This window comes from Thermobia domestica, chromosome 5 (genome assembly GCF_964235325.1).
Source record: "Thermobia domestica chromosome 5, izTheDome1.hap1.1, whole genome shotgun sequence".
Classification (NCBI taxonomy): domain Eukaryota; kingdom Metazoa; phylum Arthropoda; class Insecta; order Zygentoma; family Lepismatidae; genus Thermobia; species Thermobia domestica.
The window spans coordinates 290,454,091-290,470,202 of record NC_137458.1 but is presented as its reverse complement, the minus strand read 5'-3'; the positions used below and the strand labels follow the sequence as shown (position 1 = coordinate 290,470,202).

Here is a 16,112-nt window from a genome sequence, read left to right as displayed (position 1 = left end):
TATGATACCTATTTTCTTTATGTCAGTCATGTTCGAATCTAACCGTTCACAAAGCACGAGCATGTCATATACGTAATTTATGACAGCCTCGTCTTCATGCTGCAAACGCTCCTTAATTTTATCTTCGATATCGATCGTCACATTCGATTTGGTAAACTCTTCCACAATTTCTGACTGCAAATCCTTGTATTGTATTTCTGCCGTATTTTTACGTTTCAGGAACAATTTAATCCATTGCCTCCCTACTCCTTTAAAAATGTTAGGCAACAATTCCTTTCTTTTGTTTTCGGCGATACCTGCCATTTGACAAGCATCGTCGAACTCATCAAAGAAAGAAACGATGTCATTATCGTTCTTCAGATGGAATTTAGGTAGCTTGTTAATATCCGCATAAAATGTAATATTAGACGCCATTTTAAAAACCTTATTGTTGCTATTTATTAACTTCGGATCTAAATTTATAATTGATGGAAAATCTTCTAATACAGATTTAGTTACCGGACTACTCGGGAAATTGAACACTGGTTCCTTACTTAAAATAATTTTGGGACTCGCGACTTTGTCCTGACTACAAGAAGTATTTCGTCGTTCCGGTGTCCTCACACCAAATAAATTATGCACTTCAATATTTATTCCCTTACTCGCTTTCTGTGCCCTTGTTAACACAGTATTTTCATTCATTTATCACTATATACTTAATTCAACTTTGATTACGAAGTGAGGGTGGGTGGTGAGGGTTAACCTAATTACTTAATCTACTTGAGTCAATGCCTTAGTCATTCGAGATCCGAACCAAATCTCGTATTCAATTGGTGAACGTTAATACTACAAAATCTTATCATACTAAATTACTTAAACTATAAATATTTAAACCGGACTTAAACCATAACCACATTGAAACCTATTCTTTAAAAACTAAAATTATTCCGTTGCGGGATTCGAACCATAGCTATTCTCACCATAACAATGGTGGGAAATACTACACTAAAACTGTACCGGCGCGGGATTCGAACCACAGCTATCTCCACCATAACAATGGTGAGAGCTATCCTAGAACCGTTACAAAACCAGCAAATCTCCACCATAACAATGGTGAGAGCTATCCTAGAACCGTTACAAAACCAGCAAATCTCCACCATAACAACCTCCAACCGTCGTGCCTAAATTGCATGGGGATGAAACAATGATTGACAGTCGAAGATCGTTACTACTCACTATCTGTAATGAGTAGGATCGAAGAGGAACAGAAGGAACCACATTAAATTAACTTTCAATTAGATCTTTGTATTTTCATAATTATCGTGTATTACTGTTGTTCATCGTAGACTGTGTATAAACGTCAGATCACATATCTTAAGCATCTAAGAAGTTAACCACGAATAACTCGAACATAGCTGAGATACACATACCTTCGAGTAGATGATGCCTGGAACTGATGTTGAAGTTCTGGAAGATGAATATCTCGTTGTCAATAGTCTGTAGTCGCTGACTATTGTTAAACCATAATCCACTTTAATGGTTTACTGGATAATAGTAGATCTTCTTGATCTAATCGTAGAATGGAATCACAGCTGAATGACTGCTGTGATAGAAGTATAAGTGGTTCTCTATGTTGATACTCAACTTATGATGATCCACTTCTGACCTCCTTCTGATCCCAATCCTTTAGGACCATGAGTTTTTATACTCAGTTTCCAGACATCCTGGAATTCACGTTGTTGACTTTTTGTATATCTCAGCTATTGGTAAAACATTGGTTTCACCCGAATTACATCGTGATCAAATTCTCAGACCAACAAATTTCTGCAAACTTGACGATTATGCCACAGTCAAAGTGTGTCAATGTTACAGCATTACAACTTGATGACAATTCATTCCTTAACCAAAACATTACAAATTACAAATCACAATAGCATACAAACTGACGACTTAGCGTCTAGCCGTAGCAAAACATAACATTCATCACATATACAAAACATTGATGTAAACACATAAACACAAACACGTGTTCACATTATATGACAACATTTAATTTCTTTATTCTGACATAACATTCAATAATTTAAGATGCTTCCTTTCCCAAAATAATATGTTCCTAAATAATATCAATCGTATGTATCTACAATATATATATATATATATAGTTACATTCTTTCATTTCTAGTCAAGTTAGTTACATTCTAGTATACTTTCATTTATATATATATTTATAAAAAAAACTCAGCTATTGCTTCTGCGCTATTTCAATGGTTCGTACTTTAATACATCCCTTCCTCAACCATAGTTGCGGAATTGATTAAACGTAATGTTCTTGTATTAAATAAATTTATTTTAAATATATCTTTCTCATTAATTTCAATTAAGTTGCTTTTCAAAGATCCTCTAAAATTTCAGTGACGCACTATGGGCTATAAGCCATTAACTTCTATGGCCACCCTGCTACAAACTACAGACTTAAATATTCGATAAAGCATTTCAGTAGTAAGTAGTTGCCACAATACCAATATGAACGTATTTAATTCCAACGGTAACAACTATGTTAGTAACACTAAAATTATTATTAATAATGATAACGAGTAAGGAGTAGTTAATTACGAGCATGACAATTATTTGCTACAGAAAGACTTCTGTACAAGAAATATATGTGTAAAAATAATTTACTTCAAAACAACACAAGGAAAGCAAAATTTATGGCGTACATAACTAAAACACAATATTATGTTACTAATATGAGATCAATGGTGTGGAAATAGAGAAAAACAGACATTATGAAAGATCTGGGAATCACATTTGGTAGGAAGTTAAAATTTTGTCAACATAGAAATATATCATGGAAAGAGCAAGAAAGGACAATAGGCTTTATTTATTTATTTATTACTTCAGAACGATAGAATATGTATTTATACAAATAACTTGTAAGAACTAAGGTTCTGTAATATGAGACAGTATATCTAAAACTTTGACTAACAGATTGACAGTATTCTTCTTACGGGCGCGATGGTAGCGCCACAAGAGATTTTTAGGACTTCTGCAGTTTAGGACTTCTGCCGTTTAGGACTTGTGCCGCGAAATGATTTTTAGGACTAATGCCGTTTAGGACTCGTGCCGCGATATGATTTTTAGGACTTCTGCCATTTAGGACTTGTGCCGCGAAATAATTTTTAGGACTTGTGCATTTTAGGTCTAATGCCGTTTAGGTCTTGTGCCTTTTAGGCCCTCTGCCGCGTCCCCTTTTTTCATATATGACCATAATACCGTTTTGGTTTATTGGTCACTTTGAAATAGAGACGCGTTTGGTTTCCTTATAATACATACCAAAGATGGTAACTGTTTTCCCTTTTAATTCGCGGTCTCTGTTATACTCCCTACATGCGAGAAAAGTTTCATCTACTTCCACGGTTGTTCGGGATCCTCTTATTTGGATGTTTCTAAAAAGTCATTTTTGAAAAGAGTGCTTTCTTGATTTTGACTCTTGGAGGGGGAAGGGAGTGTTCTAGAACTTTTACCTCTTTTACCTCTTTTAGTTTCGTGTTATAAAGCCATGTATTACATTGGTATAAAATAATGAATTCAGCCCTTTTTGTTTCAATTTGGTACTATTTTTCACCCACTTCAGAGCTAAGACTGTGGCAACACTGACTCCAGCTCCTTTATCAGTACGCTGTGCACGTTGCCAAGAATACAATCAACATACCACTGCTCAATACACCAAAACTCCTATCTGTGGATACTGCACTAGCAATCACAATACCAAATCCTGCCCCAATCTACAAGCCGTCCTGAATGCAATACCTGCTCCGAAACTCATGCTACCTATTCCTACGAATGTAAGGCTAAACCGCAACCACTACCAGATAAACCAGATCTAACTGTATTTGTCCGTACAAACGACGAATCAACTCCTACCAATAACTCTATCAGAGACCGAATCACCATAGAAGACATGATACGATTTACTACCATCGTTCTTCAAAATGTTCATCCATTTCTTAGAAACCATATCCTACTACAAATCACAAACACTGCCAAGTCTCTCTTTAAAGACCAGCTTCAAGCCACCTACTCAGGACCTCACGTACACTTCACTTTCCACTCAATTGCACCTCAACATGATTTGGACTCTTAGATTTATGGTTTTCACTTTCTTGTTCTTAAATATTCGATCAGTCTTAAAACACAAACTCGTTTTCGAACAACTCCTATGTGAAGAACAAGTATGTGCCTTTGCACTCAATGAAACATTTCTTACACCCAGTTCACCATTCAAAATTCCTGGATATCAATTATTTCGTTATGACTGTGCCAGAAATGTCCTTAGAGTGCAAGGCGGAACAGCAATAGGCTGCTACCGACATCTTCCTGTCCGCACTCATACTTTACCTCAGAATCTCCTCCGGCCTCTACCAGAACATAATCTTAATACAATCTACTTTAAATCCCTCACCATCACCGTAGCTACTATCTATGTTCGTCCAGGACATCCAATTCATTATGACTTCTTTCATTACATCAACAATCACTTTCGCCATTATATCATTATGTCAGATATCAACTTCCATAGCCGGTCGAATCGAGAACGTACACACTTCATAACCTATGTCCAAAATCACCTGACAGCTGAAATCAAAGATCTTCCTTTTGCCTCAAGACCAATCAGCGATACAACCCCTGATGTCATCATAACCTCTACCACGATCAATATCGCAAATATTCGTGTTCTCCCGCCTTTTGGCAGTGATCACGCTCCAATTTTGATCGATATCACCTCACCTATACAACCCATACGACAGCCTGAGCCTATCAAATAATATGACTATCAGCATGCTGACTGAAAATCTTATCAATCAGATATTACCAGAGTACTGCATTCCGTACCTACTCCGACTTCTGAACAGGATCTTCACCATCTTACCGACAAAATTCAAAAGACAATCTTACAAGCAGCTCAAAATCATATCCCTGTTAAGATGCATTTCCCCCATAAACCGCCTGTACCACCTCAATATCGTCAAATCATCACTGCATCACGACAAGCCTTTAGGGACTATCCACGAACTCGAAATCCTGACGCACTTCGCCTCCATCGCCAATGGAACAGAATGGTCTCTAATTATCTCTCTGCCTATAAGCGCCGACAGTGGACGCGAACCTGTAATTCTCTTTCCATTAAATCCAATCCTACTCAATATTGGCAAAAATTCAAATTACTTACTCGAAAATTCCAAAGACCTACTTACCCTATCATGCTCAATACCCATCCTCTTCACACCGATCTCGAGAAGGCTAATGCTTTCGCAACTTATTTTCAGCAAATATTCACTCCACCACCTCAACTGGTTAATAGACTATTTTATCGTCGCATCACACGATTCTGTGACCCACATAACCGATTTCTCCAACTCGACTGTACACATATTTTGGAACCTGATAATGACCTAACCTCTGAAATTCTTCCGGCAGATATCCAAGCAATCATCCATCGAAAACGCTCAACAGCTCCGGGCTTTGACTCTATCACGTATAAGTCATCAAGGCGGCTCCCCCAGTACTTATAGAGCTCCTAGCATCTATCAACACCTTCATATTACGCACAGGCTTCTATCCACCTCTCGCCATTTGCAGAAGATCCAATCTCAATCCACTAAACGACTAGCTTTACTGAAAAGCTTAGTAGGTACCTCATGGGGCCTCCATACACAAACTGTTCTTACAACATACAAATCGTTTCTCCGACCGGCACTCACTCATGGCCATACTGCATGGATATCTGCCCCACCACAAGTGTATCAGCGACTAGAAATCATTGAACGCCACGCTTTTCGACTAGCTTTTCGCATTCGCCTTCCGTCCCCTACCGCACTACTCTACGAGAGAATTACTTTTCCTACCATTCTTCAACATCTCGAACAAACCCGCTCCAAGTACATTACCAAAGACATTCAATCAGGTAATCCCCTTATTCTTGACGCCATTCATATAGACATCCTGCTAGACACACCTTCTCAATATCTTGGTACCCCTCTTCAACATCTTCTCACAATGTACTCCAATACCATTGATGACAACGATCCTACTAAACAAGATTTTGCCATCTACCACCCTGACCATTTATCACGGCACATCTATCCATCTTTGCACTAGTACTCATCATTGTGGTTCCAGAAGCTCATCTGTGCTCATTAGTTCTGAATTGCCACAGAACAGAAGCTAACCCTGCATTTGTCTCTACTAATCATTTTCCCTGTTTGTCTTGTCCAATTGCACTGCATTCATCTATCATCTCATTATCCCGTGGATGAACTCCTACCTTCAATTTCTCGCCGCTTATAGATACTTAACTGATGCCCTCCATATTTGATGAAATGGATGTCCTGAATAAATAAAGAAATAAAGAATATGAAAACCCAACTACATGAATCAATGCAAACCTCAAAATAAAATGTACTGGAAATAAAAATAAATAAATAAATAAATAAATAAATTTTAAAAAATCACTTAGCCCTGACCTTCTCTCATCTATCCCTTAGCTTTCCCTTCATGCCCTTCCCGAAGAAAGGGTGTACCCTTTGACCGGTTTAACCTTGTAAAAAAAATAAAAATAATAAATAATAAAAAAATATTTTTTAAATCTTTGTATAGGCTTGCACAACCTTGGATGATGAGTATATGGCTTGCTTTCTATATGAAACTACCTTCTCTTCTATGGCTTACATATAAATATATACACAGGATGGGCACGAAGTTGCTTTCTACAGTTAAGAAGCTAAGTGGCTTGGTAATCTTTATTATACTTACAAATACTGTTCAAACTGTCTTCTATCATGCTCAGTGCACAAGATATGTCTCTTCAACACCGTTTTACGGATATCATGACACAACCTAGGACTGACATCCAATCTCTTGAATGATTATTCGTTTAGCTGTTTCAAGCGACTCCTTCGGTTGCCCGGAAAACACCTCGTCTTTGACAGAAAGAAGTTGCATGGCGTGAGGTCACATGAACGAGGTAGGCAACCTGTCGTACCACGATGATTATGTGGCCACGATTTATCTAAATGTTGGCCCAAGAAATCCCTCACTCAACACCAAAATGAGGCAGTGTTCTACCGTGGTGCCACGTGAACTGAATGTTTTCATATCGAGGGTTATCTTCAAGTTCTAGAATGACAACTTCCTGTGAGATCTCAAGGTATGTGTCACTAGTGTTGTAAAAAAACGGTTTTTTTCTGTGAAGTTTTTTTTCAATAAAAAACATCGTTCTTTTTCATGTTTTTTTTCAAATGTCTGTTTTTTTTCTGGCAACTATTATTTATTGATTTACGTTGCAGATTATTGAAATAATCAACAGAACTTGAGTCGAAGCCCTCGTCACTTACAAATCTTTTGTTTCTTTGTACCTATATACTAGCAAAAATTGTGTGATTACTCCTTTCGGCCCGAGGTCATTTTTGGCGTTTTCCTACATTTCCAGTTAGTGACTTATTGCTCAAAAACCATTCATTCGATTGGTATTGTTAAGGCCTTGTTTTTTAGAAAATGGATGTGACTATTTTTTGGTGTAAGTTGCGTTACAGTGTTGCCAATGGGTGGGAAATTATTGAGGGAAATGTAGGGGTGAAAATTTACAAAAATATCCCTAACCGAATTTTAATTTTTTTTGTATCTAGTACCACTCCTGCTATATGGGTTCAAATCACCTAAAAGAATCCTTGGTGTGTTGACAAGGTACAGTGAAATCCTGAAGTCGCTTGCTTTCATCCAAAGAGGGAAAGAAAAAATTCTGTCATACACATGAAATTTTGACACTTTTTACGCCTCACAAGCAAAAATCAAATATGCCGGGGCTACAGCTTCTCTAGTTATCCTATTGAAACTTTTTACGGTGCGTTCTGTAGGACAAAGAGGAAGCTTTCAGGTAGTAGTACGTTTGTTTCAATGTAGCCAGTAAGAGGGTAATAATAGAGGGGAAAAGGGAAATTTTCCGAATTTTTTACGTGAAAGCGGGAATTAATTGTTTTGGCTGGAAATACTGCCATCAGACAGACGAAAACTATCTGAAATAAACCTTAGTACTCCAAGAATATATCCTACAAGTATCATGGCGATATATAACAAAGTAAGCAAGAAATTAAAAAAAAAATCTCATTCTACCTCAGAAATTCACCATTTTCTTACCATTTACAGAACATGGTTTATTATAAACCTCAACTGTACTTTCCCTAATTATTCTAGTGAAACTTTTTATGATACGCTGTGTAGGCTAAGGATGAGGCTGTTAGACATTGTTACATTTGTTCGAATGTAGCCAACAAGAAGGAAATAATAGAAATAAAAAGGGATTTTTTCCAGAATTTGCTCCTAAAATCTGGAATTAAAATTTTCTGTAGCTGGTAACACTGCTACCAGACAGACGTAAACTATCTTAAATTAAACATTGCTACACCACTAATATATCCTACAAGTATTATGACGATATTTAAGGAACAAAACTTGTAATTACCAAAAATATATTACGGTAAACAGAAAAGTAGGGAAAAACTAGAAAATCAAGGGTTAGAACCTAAATACGAATTTTTCGTGCGTTCCCTAATTACCCCATTGTAACGATCTGTACTTGCGTTTGTTACGTAAGGACAAATGTTCGATTGGCGTAAGTTGACTTGCACTCGGACGTATAGGTACGGATTTATAAACAAAAATTTCTAATTTTTTGCCCAAATTTTAGGAAAATTTAATTTCCCTAATTAGCATCACTGCGCGCAGGCCCGTCTAATTGATGTCAACAGTTAGGTATCCATCCTAGGTATCTACCTAGCAAGTCTTAAGGAGGTCTTTCTACTACGAAGGAAGCTACAAGGAAAAAAGAAGTAAAGGAAATACGAAATCAGAAAATTCTCGAATTTTTGACTGGGGTGAAATTTGAGAAGGAAATTCGACACCAGAAAAAAAATAATATGATAAACTATAGTTTAACCATATTTTGAAAGAATAATATCTCGATATCTTAATTAGTGTCCACACAGGAGTGGATTAAACAAATGACACACCCGTGTGTGCCACTTTGGCCACCTGGGCCACCGAGTATACATTTGATTACATTTTTTGACTACTAATTCGTGTTTTTGTTGTAGTTATAGTCTCGACTAATAATAATATCGTTGTTGTAAACAATAACTTTATAAGGAAAATTTTCTCTCCTTTTTACATCTTAGTTCCAACACTGTTGGTGAGAAATGCAGGGTGTTTCAAAATGAATTTTGGGGTTTTAAGTCTTCGTAGTACAGTACTTATTACATTTTACGTACAATTATAAGCAATGCGTCAAGTAAAAGGGCACCTCAAACAGTCTTTGCTACAATTGTTCAATGTGAGATTCATTCGTCACACGGCACACATCTAGTCGATAGGCGAGAAAGGCCCATAAACTTTCCGCCATATGGCACAAAACACATTCAATTTAGGGGAGTCTCGTTTCAAGTGTACCATCTCCTGAGGATTTGCTGACGGTCAGATACAAACATTATCAGTGTTCACATTAGCTCTTAGGTGAAATGTCGATTTATCACTGAAGACGACACGATCCAGAAAATCTTCATTGTTATGCAGCAATATTTCACTTGCGAAATTGGCACTTAAACCGTAGTCTGTAGGCTTTAGACCTGTAGCAATTGCAAACGATAAGGACGTAGTTGCAAGCGTCTCCTTAATATTCTTCACACAGACCGTTGCACTGTACAGATTCAGTCTTTATTAAAGCACAAAAAAACTTTCTGCTCTCTAGTCTACATCTTTGCTGCTTGCTCTTTCTAACGGCAGGCAGAAGAAACAATGCACGTACATGCGTGAGTACAAAACTATTTGAGTTGCTCTTTCATTTGATATAATATTTATAACTGTAAGTTAATTGTAATAGATACTACAAAGTTTCAAAACCCTAATATTCATTTTGAAACACCCTGCATTACTTCAAATTGTGTCATCCTATATTCATGTCTTGTATATACATATCATCAGGGCTGGCCCTAGGCAATTTGTCGCCCCGTGCAATGGCATAATTTGCCGCCTCCCCCTTCTATAGAAAGAATAAATCTTAAAAGTCATGATTTTAATTATGCTACTCCAGCAAGAAGGGGAGGGTAAGTGCAGTTGCACTCAGAAAGGCTTAAATACTTACTACAAATGCAATCCCCTTGTGTCTGTTTTTTTTTTTCTTTAAATATTAATCTATTATGTTAGTGAAAGATAAAGCAAACACACCTGCAGAAGAAAGATGGTAATCCTTTTTATAGAATTCACTATCGAGCCTCAATCTCAATGTATCAGTTTGCAATTCCAGTGCAACTAGCTCTTTTATCTTTATTTCTTGATTTCTCTTTTATATCTGTTAACATTTTTTAAAGAACTTGTTTCTATCTTCAATGATAAGGAACTTGTTTCTGACTAAAACACGATTAGTTGTCATATCAAAACTGTGATAACTTACTAAATGGAACAGATATTCACTACTATTCGAGAATTGAATTCTTGCATTTGGCAACAATCAAGCAATTTGTGCTCGGATTTATTCGACCATTTGCTTTAGCATTGTCCATGTGGCCTTAAACTAATGCAACCTAAACATAATTTATGAATGTAGTATTCAAATAGAAGGTCAGCTTAGTAAATGTAACTACCATCATCATGAAGTCTGTTTCCAACAAGAAATATTTAATTTAAATAATATACTTATGACAGATTTTGCCGGACCATCCAAACTTGCCGCTCCACGCAAATGCACGTGTTGCATATATGGTAGAGCCGGCTCTGCATATCATATATATCTTGTCGACAAATTATTTATATATGACATTTAGAAAAATACATTAGGCAAATTAGTATTAGTTTTTATCTTTAGACAAGTTATTTGAATTTTATACTGTTCGCAGGGGTACCCACAAGGGGGGACTATGTCGCAAACTGCGTCATTGAAATATTTGGGGGGGGGCTAAATCTATATAAATATGTTTGAGGGGGTGTAAAAATTAATCGAAAAGATTTTTTTTCATGGAAGAACACCTACGGATAGACAATTCAGGGGGGTGCGTCATGGACCTGAGGGGGGGTGGGCACCACTGCTATTCGTGACATTATTTTCGTACTTATTAAAGGCCTGCTTTCACGAAAAAACAAAATTTCATTTCTACTTTTATTTCTTAGTTGATATTGATGAAAACTGCTGAAACCCGAATTGTTAATAGATATGGTATTCATGTAAATTGTAAAATATTTGTAGCGTATCAGTATCTAGCATTTAATTTATGTTGCATTTTACGGTGATTATACCTACATACAAATATTTAATACTTAAATAGACGTAAGATGCATTACAAATGACTATTTAAAAAAAAACGAAATTTAGAAAAAAAAACGAGAGGCGATGTTTTTTTTCTAAAAAAAACGTACATTTCTGAAAAAATACGAACGGTTTTTTTTCTATTTACAACACTATGTGTCACTGGTAACAGTTCCTTCAAAAAAGAAAAAAATGGTCGAATAATACCACCACTCCAAGTACCACCTCAAGCAGTGGTACCACGGACGTTTAACTCTTCTGTTACAATTTCGTGTAGATTGCTATCAATCCAATAAAAACAATTGTGTCCGTTTACGCGATTATTCATCTTGAATGAGGGCTCATCTGCCTTCTTTTTAATGAGGAGGTTAATTGTTTGTCCACTGGACTGCAGTACTGCATGGGTGGTGATACCTTTCTTGCTTACAAGAAGTTGTAAAATCTAAACAGTAGAAAAATGAAATGAAATCTCTAAGTTTAACGTCCCACGGTTATACCGGTCAGGCTAAAGGAGACGGTGATACTGAGAAATGAGTGAAATGGTGGAATGAAGAAAGTGAGAGGAAACGGGAGAACTCCGAGAAAACCCACGAGCACGGTGTTTCAAACAGTAGATAGAAAGATCGGGTAGCAAGGTCTTTTGTATGACAGCTATAAGATTCATGTAAAGTGGAAACGTGGCTTAAGAGACACAGTAGTGTTAGTTCTAGTACAAAAAAAAAGTATGCTTATAGCTCGCTTATTCTCTTCTTTCTCTACTTGTTTTTGGGAAAGCGACTTTGTACCCACCTTGTAGATCTGAAAATAGGCAGCCAACACACAGCCGGACATTGCTGTCCTATGAGACTTCTGATGATCATGCATAACATAGTTAGGAAGTCACAAAACTATTATTATTATTATTATTATTATTATTATTATTATTATTATTATTATGTATAGCAATATTAATGAGAGAGCCGGATTTAGATTGATGCGCTAAGCTATTGAAGGCAATGGGGCCCTTATGCCCAGCTATCTTTTCTCAATGATAAATTGTCTGTCTGCACTGCAGTGTGCAGCTGGATGTTATATTTTACTATGCAACCAGTATATGAAGAAAGTATGCACTATTATTGGGAGCAGACTACCAGTAGGTGTCCCATTACTTAGATGATAGGAGTCCACACAACACAAAGTCACTCTTGATGTATGTAAGATTTATAATTAGTTTGGTATCGTACATGCCTTCTTTTCTGTAAATATTTGGACCCCCCGAAAGAGTGGGGCCCTAAGCCATAGCTTCTTTAGCTTATACGTAAATCCGACACTGAATAATGATAAAATTCCAATTTTCGTCTCACTTTTCCTGGGCTTGAGACTGACAAAATAGTCGGAGTCCCCTACTAATGTGCAACTGTTGTGGTATGTTTAAAATAAGTCAATTATCACTTAGTAGTCTTGTTTTTTTTTTTTTTTTTTTTAATATTTATTTAGTACTGTTATTGTATTCATTCATTTGTATATGTAGTTTCTTTCTTTAGATTCTGTTTACGTTAAGTTCCATTTATAAATAGCATGTTAAAATCTTCGGATGGGGACTTCCAAAAATCGTACATCTTATTATTTCATTCTTCTACTGCATTGCTATTTTTTTTCATTGTTGTTGGCAGTAAATTCATACGAGGGACGTCTAATTAGTTATCTACCTAGACAGGAAGGGAGGAGCGGAGCATAGTGGCGGCTAACACGCACTCCAAGGCTACTGTGGGGAACCTCGATCAGCGTTGCCAGGTCTAGCATAATTTGCATGTCTTTAGCATCTAGCATCTTGCTTTTAGCATCCTGCCCAAATCTAGCATAATTTCAGCAAGTTTACCAAAAAGCCGTAAACCCTGGAGATGAGAAAGTCCATTGATTCATGCAGTCGGTAAACCATACAGGCAGTCTTATTTTGTGAAGTAAGTTAGAAAAGGCTTTGGGCTTTTTTTGTGTGGGGCTCCACCTAGGGTTTTCTAATCCTTTAACTATGAGGGATGGGCGGAGCTATGGGGGCTATTCTCCCCCCAACTTTTTGACAACTTCACCATCTTTATTTCTGACTTCATGACCATCTTTATTCCTGAAATGAAAGGTCCGAGACCGACCAAAAATCTGCCCCCCCCCCCCTTCCCAGCAGACAACTCCCGACTCCGCTTATGCTGCGAGGTAATTTTCTTTCAAAAAAGGTAAACAAACACTTTACATTCATTTATACGATATATACGCCATTGAGTCTGGCAACGACTGCACTAGTTTAGTTGAGTTAAAGCTTTGGTGCGTAAAGTATTAAGTTCTCTCCACGCATTCTTGGACTCTGCGTATTTTAAGTTACGTTATCGTATCTCAACTTCGTTTTTTTTTTCTTTTAAAACTCCTGAATTAGTAATTATGAGGATCTAGCATAATTTGACCGAATCTAGCATAATTTAGATCAGGTTTTGGAATAATTCCGAGCTGTGAGTCTGGCAACGCTGACCCCGATGCGCAATTTGAAGTCAGTCGGAGCAGCGCAGTTTCGTGAGCAGAGCGTTTGTGTTAACGCGACGTAGCGAATGTTTGTGTGACGCCGCAAACAATGGATTTGCAAAAGTTGGAGCACTGTTCGGATGCAGTTATCCCAAGAATTGTTGGACTCCTTTCAGGAGGACCAGGACAAATTCTTGGCTCAACTGGTGACAGAGAAAAACACCTGTCGGACAACGAGGTCTAACAGGCTGTTTCCCAGTGGCTTGCAGGCCATAACAAAGACTATTTGTTCTCCGCGGGATGTCTTCGCTTCCCACAAAGTGGCGACGGTGCATAGACCTCCATGGGGACTACATCGAAAAATATTGATAGCCCAGGTGAGCCTATCTGCATTCCTTCCTGTCTTAAGATAGGTACATAACTTATTGGACATCCCTCGTATATCCAGAGGAATTTTTCCGTTTTTCAGTCACTGATGTACAGAACAATCCAAGAATTCTTCTTACTTCTCATAAGCAGGAACTTCATCATGGACGAATAACCAGCCTTCATCGACGTCCCCTAGAGTTTCGAAAAGCTAGATCTACACACCTTTGAAACTGTCAACTATATTTCATAATCATTGCTATATTCTCAGGCGAGGCACCTAAGTTCTGTACCTTCTTCCGTAAGCACTGTTTCATGTAAGAAAAGCAACCGTTCCGATACACTAATGGAACCAGTAATGGAAATATTTCGAAGTCCTCATTGACTGTCTGCAGATTCTTTCTGCTACTTGCTGAACAATCAAACAAAGAAATTCCTTTATAAGTTTGTTTCTACTTATCCTGAAATAAAGCAAAAACACGGTTATACGAGACAGCGTAGGTTCAGCTAGTTGTCTTTTAACTTTTAAGGTGTTTACTACTCTTTTAAATGTAGGGATCGTAGTGTAGGGACCCTTAAAGTTATTTCTCTCCGAAAACGAGCTTACACCAGAAAACGATAATGCATCAATACAGAGATTGACTACTGTAATTACCGACATTTTAGTGAGCTCAAAGTGTATTTTCCTATGTGAGAATAAGCAATAAATCTATTAATTCATTTTGGCATTGCAATTAAAGTATTACCAGCAACATTATGTTACTTAATATTTCGTTTTGAAAAAAGAAAGAAAGAAAATGGTAGCTCTTATAAGTTAGGTAGATGAACATGGCGGCAGTTGCTGTGAAGTTAGTCTTCAAATCTTGGCTAATCAAGCTCATCTTGAATATTGTAACATTCTTAATGAACACGATTAACCATTTCTATGTAAAATATATTATTTATTTATTTCATAGGTCCAGTGCACTTCGACATTGCTCTACTAGCACCAGTGTTTGAAACTGTGGACACACGGGTGAACGCCATAATTCGAGAAGTTGTCAAAGTCGTTGCTGATGCCACGGGATATGAAGTTCTTGTTCCAGCCACTGAAATTGTATGTCAAGCTATTAATACTCTTCCAGGACCCAGTGTCACTATCAAAGTTTGATATATATATACTTAGAGTGAATAAACGTACTGTTCACGTGTGACGTTTTCCTCTCCTGACAATGTGATTGTGAAGGGCGTCAAGAGATGGCACGTCCAGTATCATTTTCTGAATAAAGAAATCTTAACGTTAGAAATAAATTATAAACCTCTATTATTGCAATGTTTGCTACATAAAAAAAGTATGTATTAAAATATTTAAACTTTTATTGGTTTCAAAGTGTAGTTGTGGAGTACTGTCTTATATTAAATACAAAGGCATATCAAGTAATATTATTCTAACTTATTTTTAAAATCTACCATACCCAGTACCCAAATTAAACTAAGGTAAATTTTCTGTAACGAAATTACTCTTCATGTTAGAAAGTATAAGGTTAAATTCATATTACTCGATCAAGTTCGTCTTCAGGGTATTGAGAAGGTGTGGTTATTTCAGGATCCCTCGGCGCCGAGGGGGAAGACTTCAAACCACAAGTCGAAAATAATACCATGAATACACTGCTAACCCAGGTGTCGCGACCAGTGTTTCTTCCAGACATTTGGGGGGGGGGAATACTGCTCCCAGGAGCTCTGAGAGTGCCCTCTAGAGGAGAGCGAAATAATATGTCTATAATATAATAATAATAAATAGAATAGTGCCAGCAGTGTCTCTCCGAATACTGCCTGCATTTCCAATTACTGCCAGTAACACGTTGAGCGCCACGGTGATTTTTTTTTAAATGGGCAGCTAATAATTTTGTAGATAAAAAAATAAATAAAATGCAATGTTACTGGACCG

The 16,112-nt window shown here is 37.1% G+C and overlaps 1 protein-coding gene across 1 annotated transcript in view; it reads left to right on the top strand.

The window, feature by feature from the left end:
- LOC145684913 (uncharacterized) overlaps window positions 1–15,589 on the top strand; it is a 31,561-nt gene extending 15,972 nt beyond the window's left edge. The window contains exon 2 of the mRNA XM_081757264.1: window positions 15,142–15,589. Within this exon, the coding sequence (XP_081613390.1) occupies window positions 15,142–15,335 (194 nt within the window). The 3' untranslated portion in view covers window positions 15,336–15,589. The remainder of the gene's footprint in view (window positions 1–15,141) is intronic.
- Window positions 15,590–16,112: the final 523 nt, after the last annotated feature.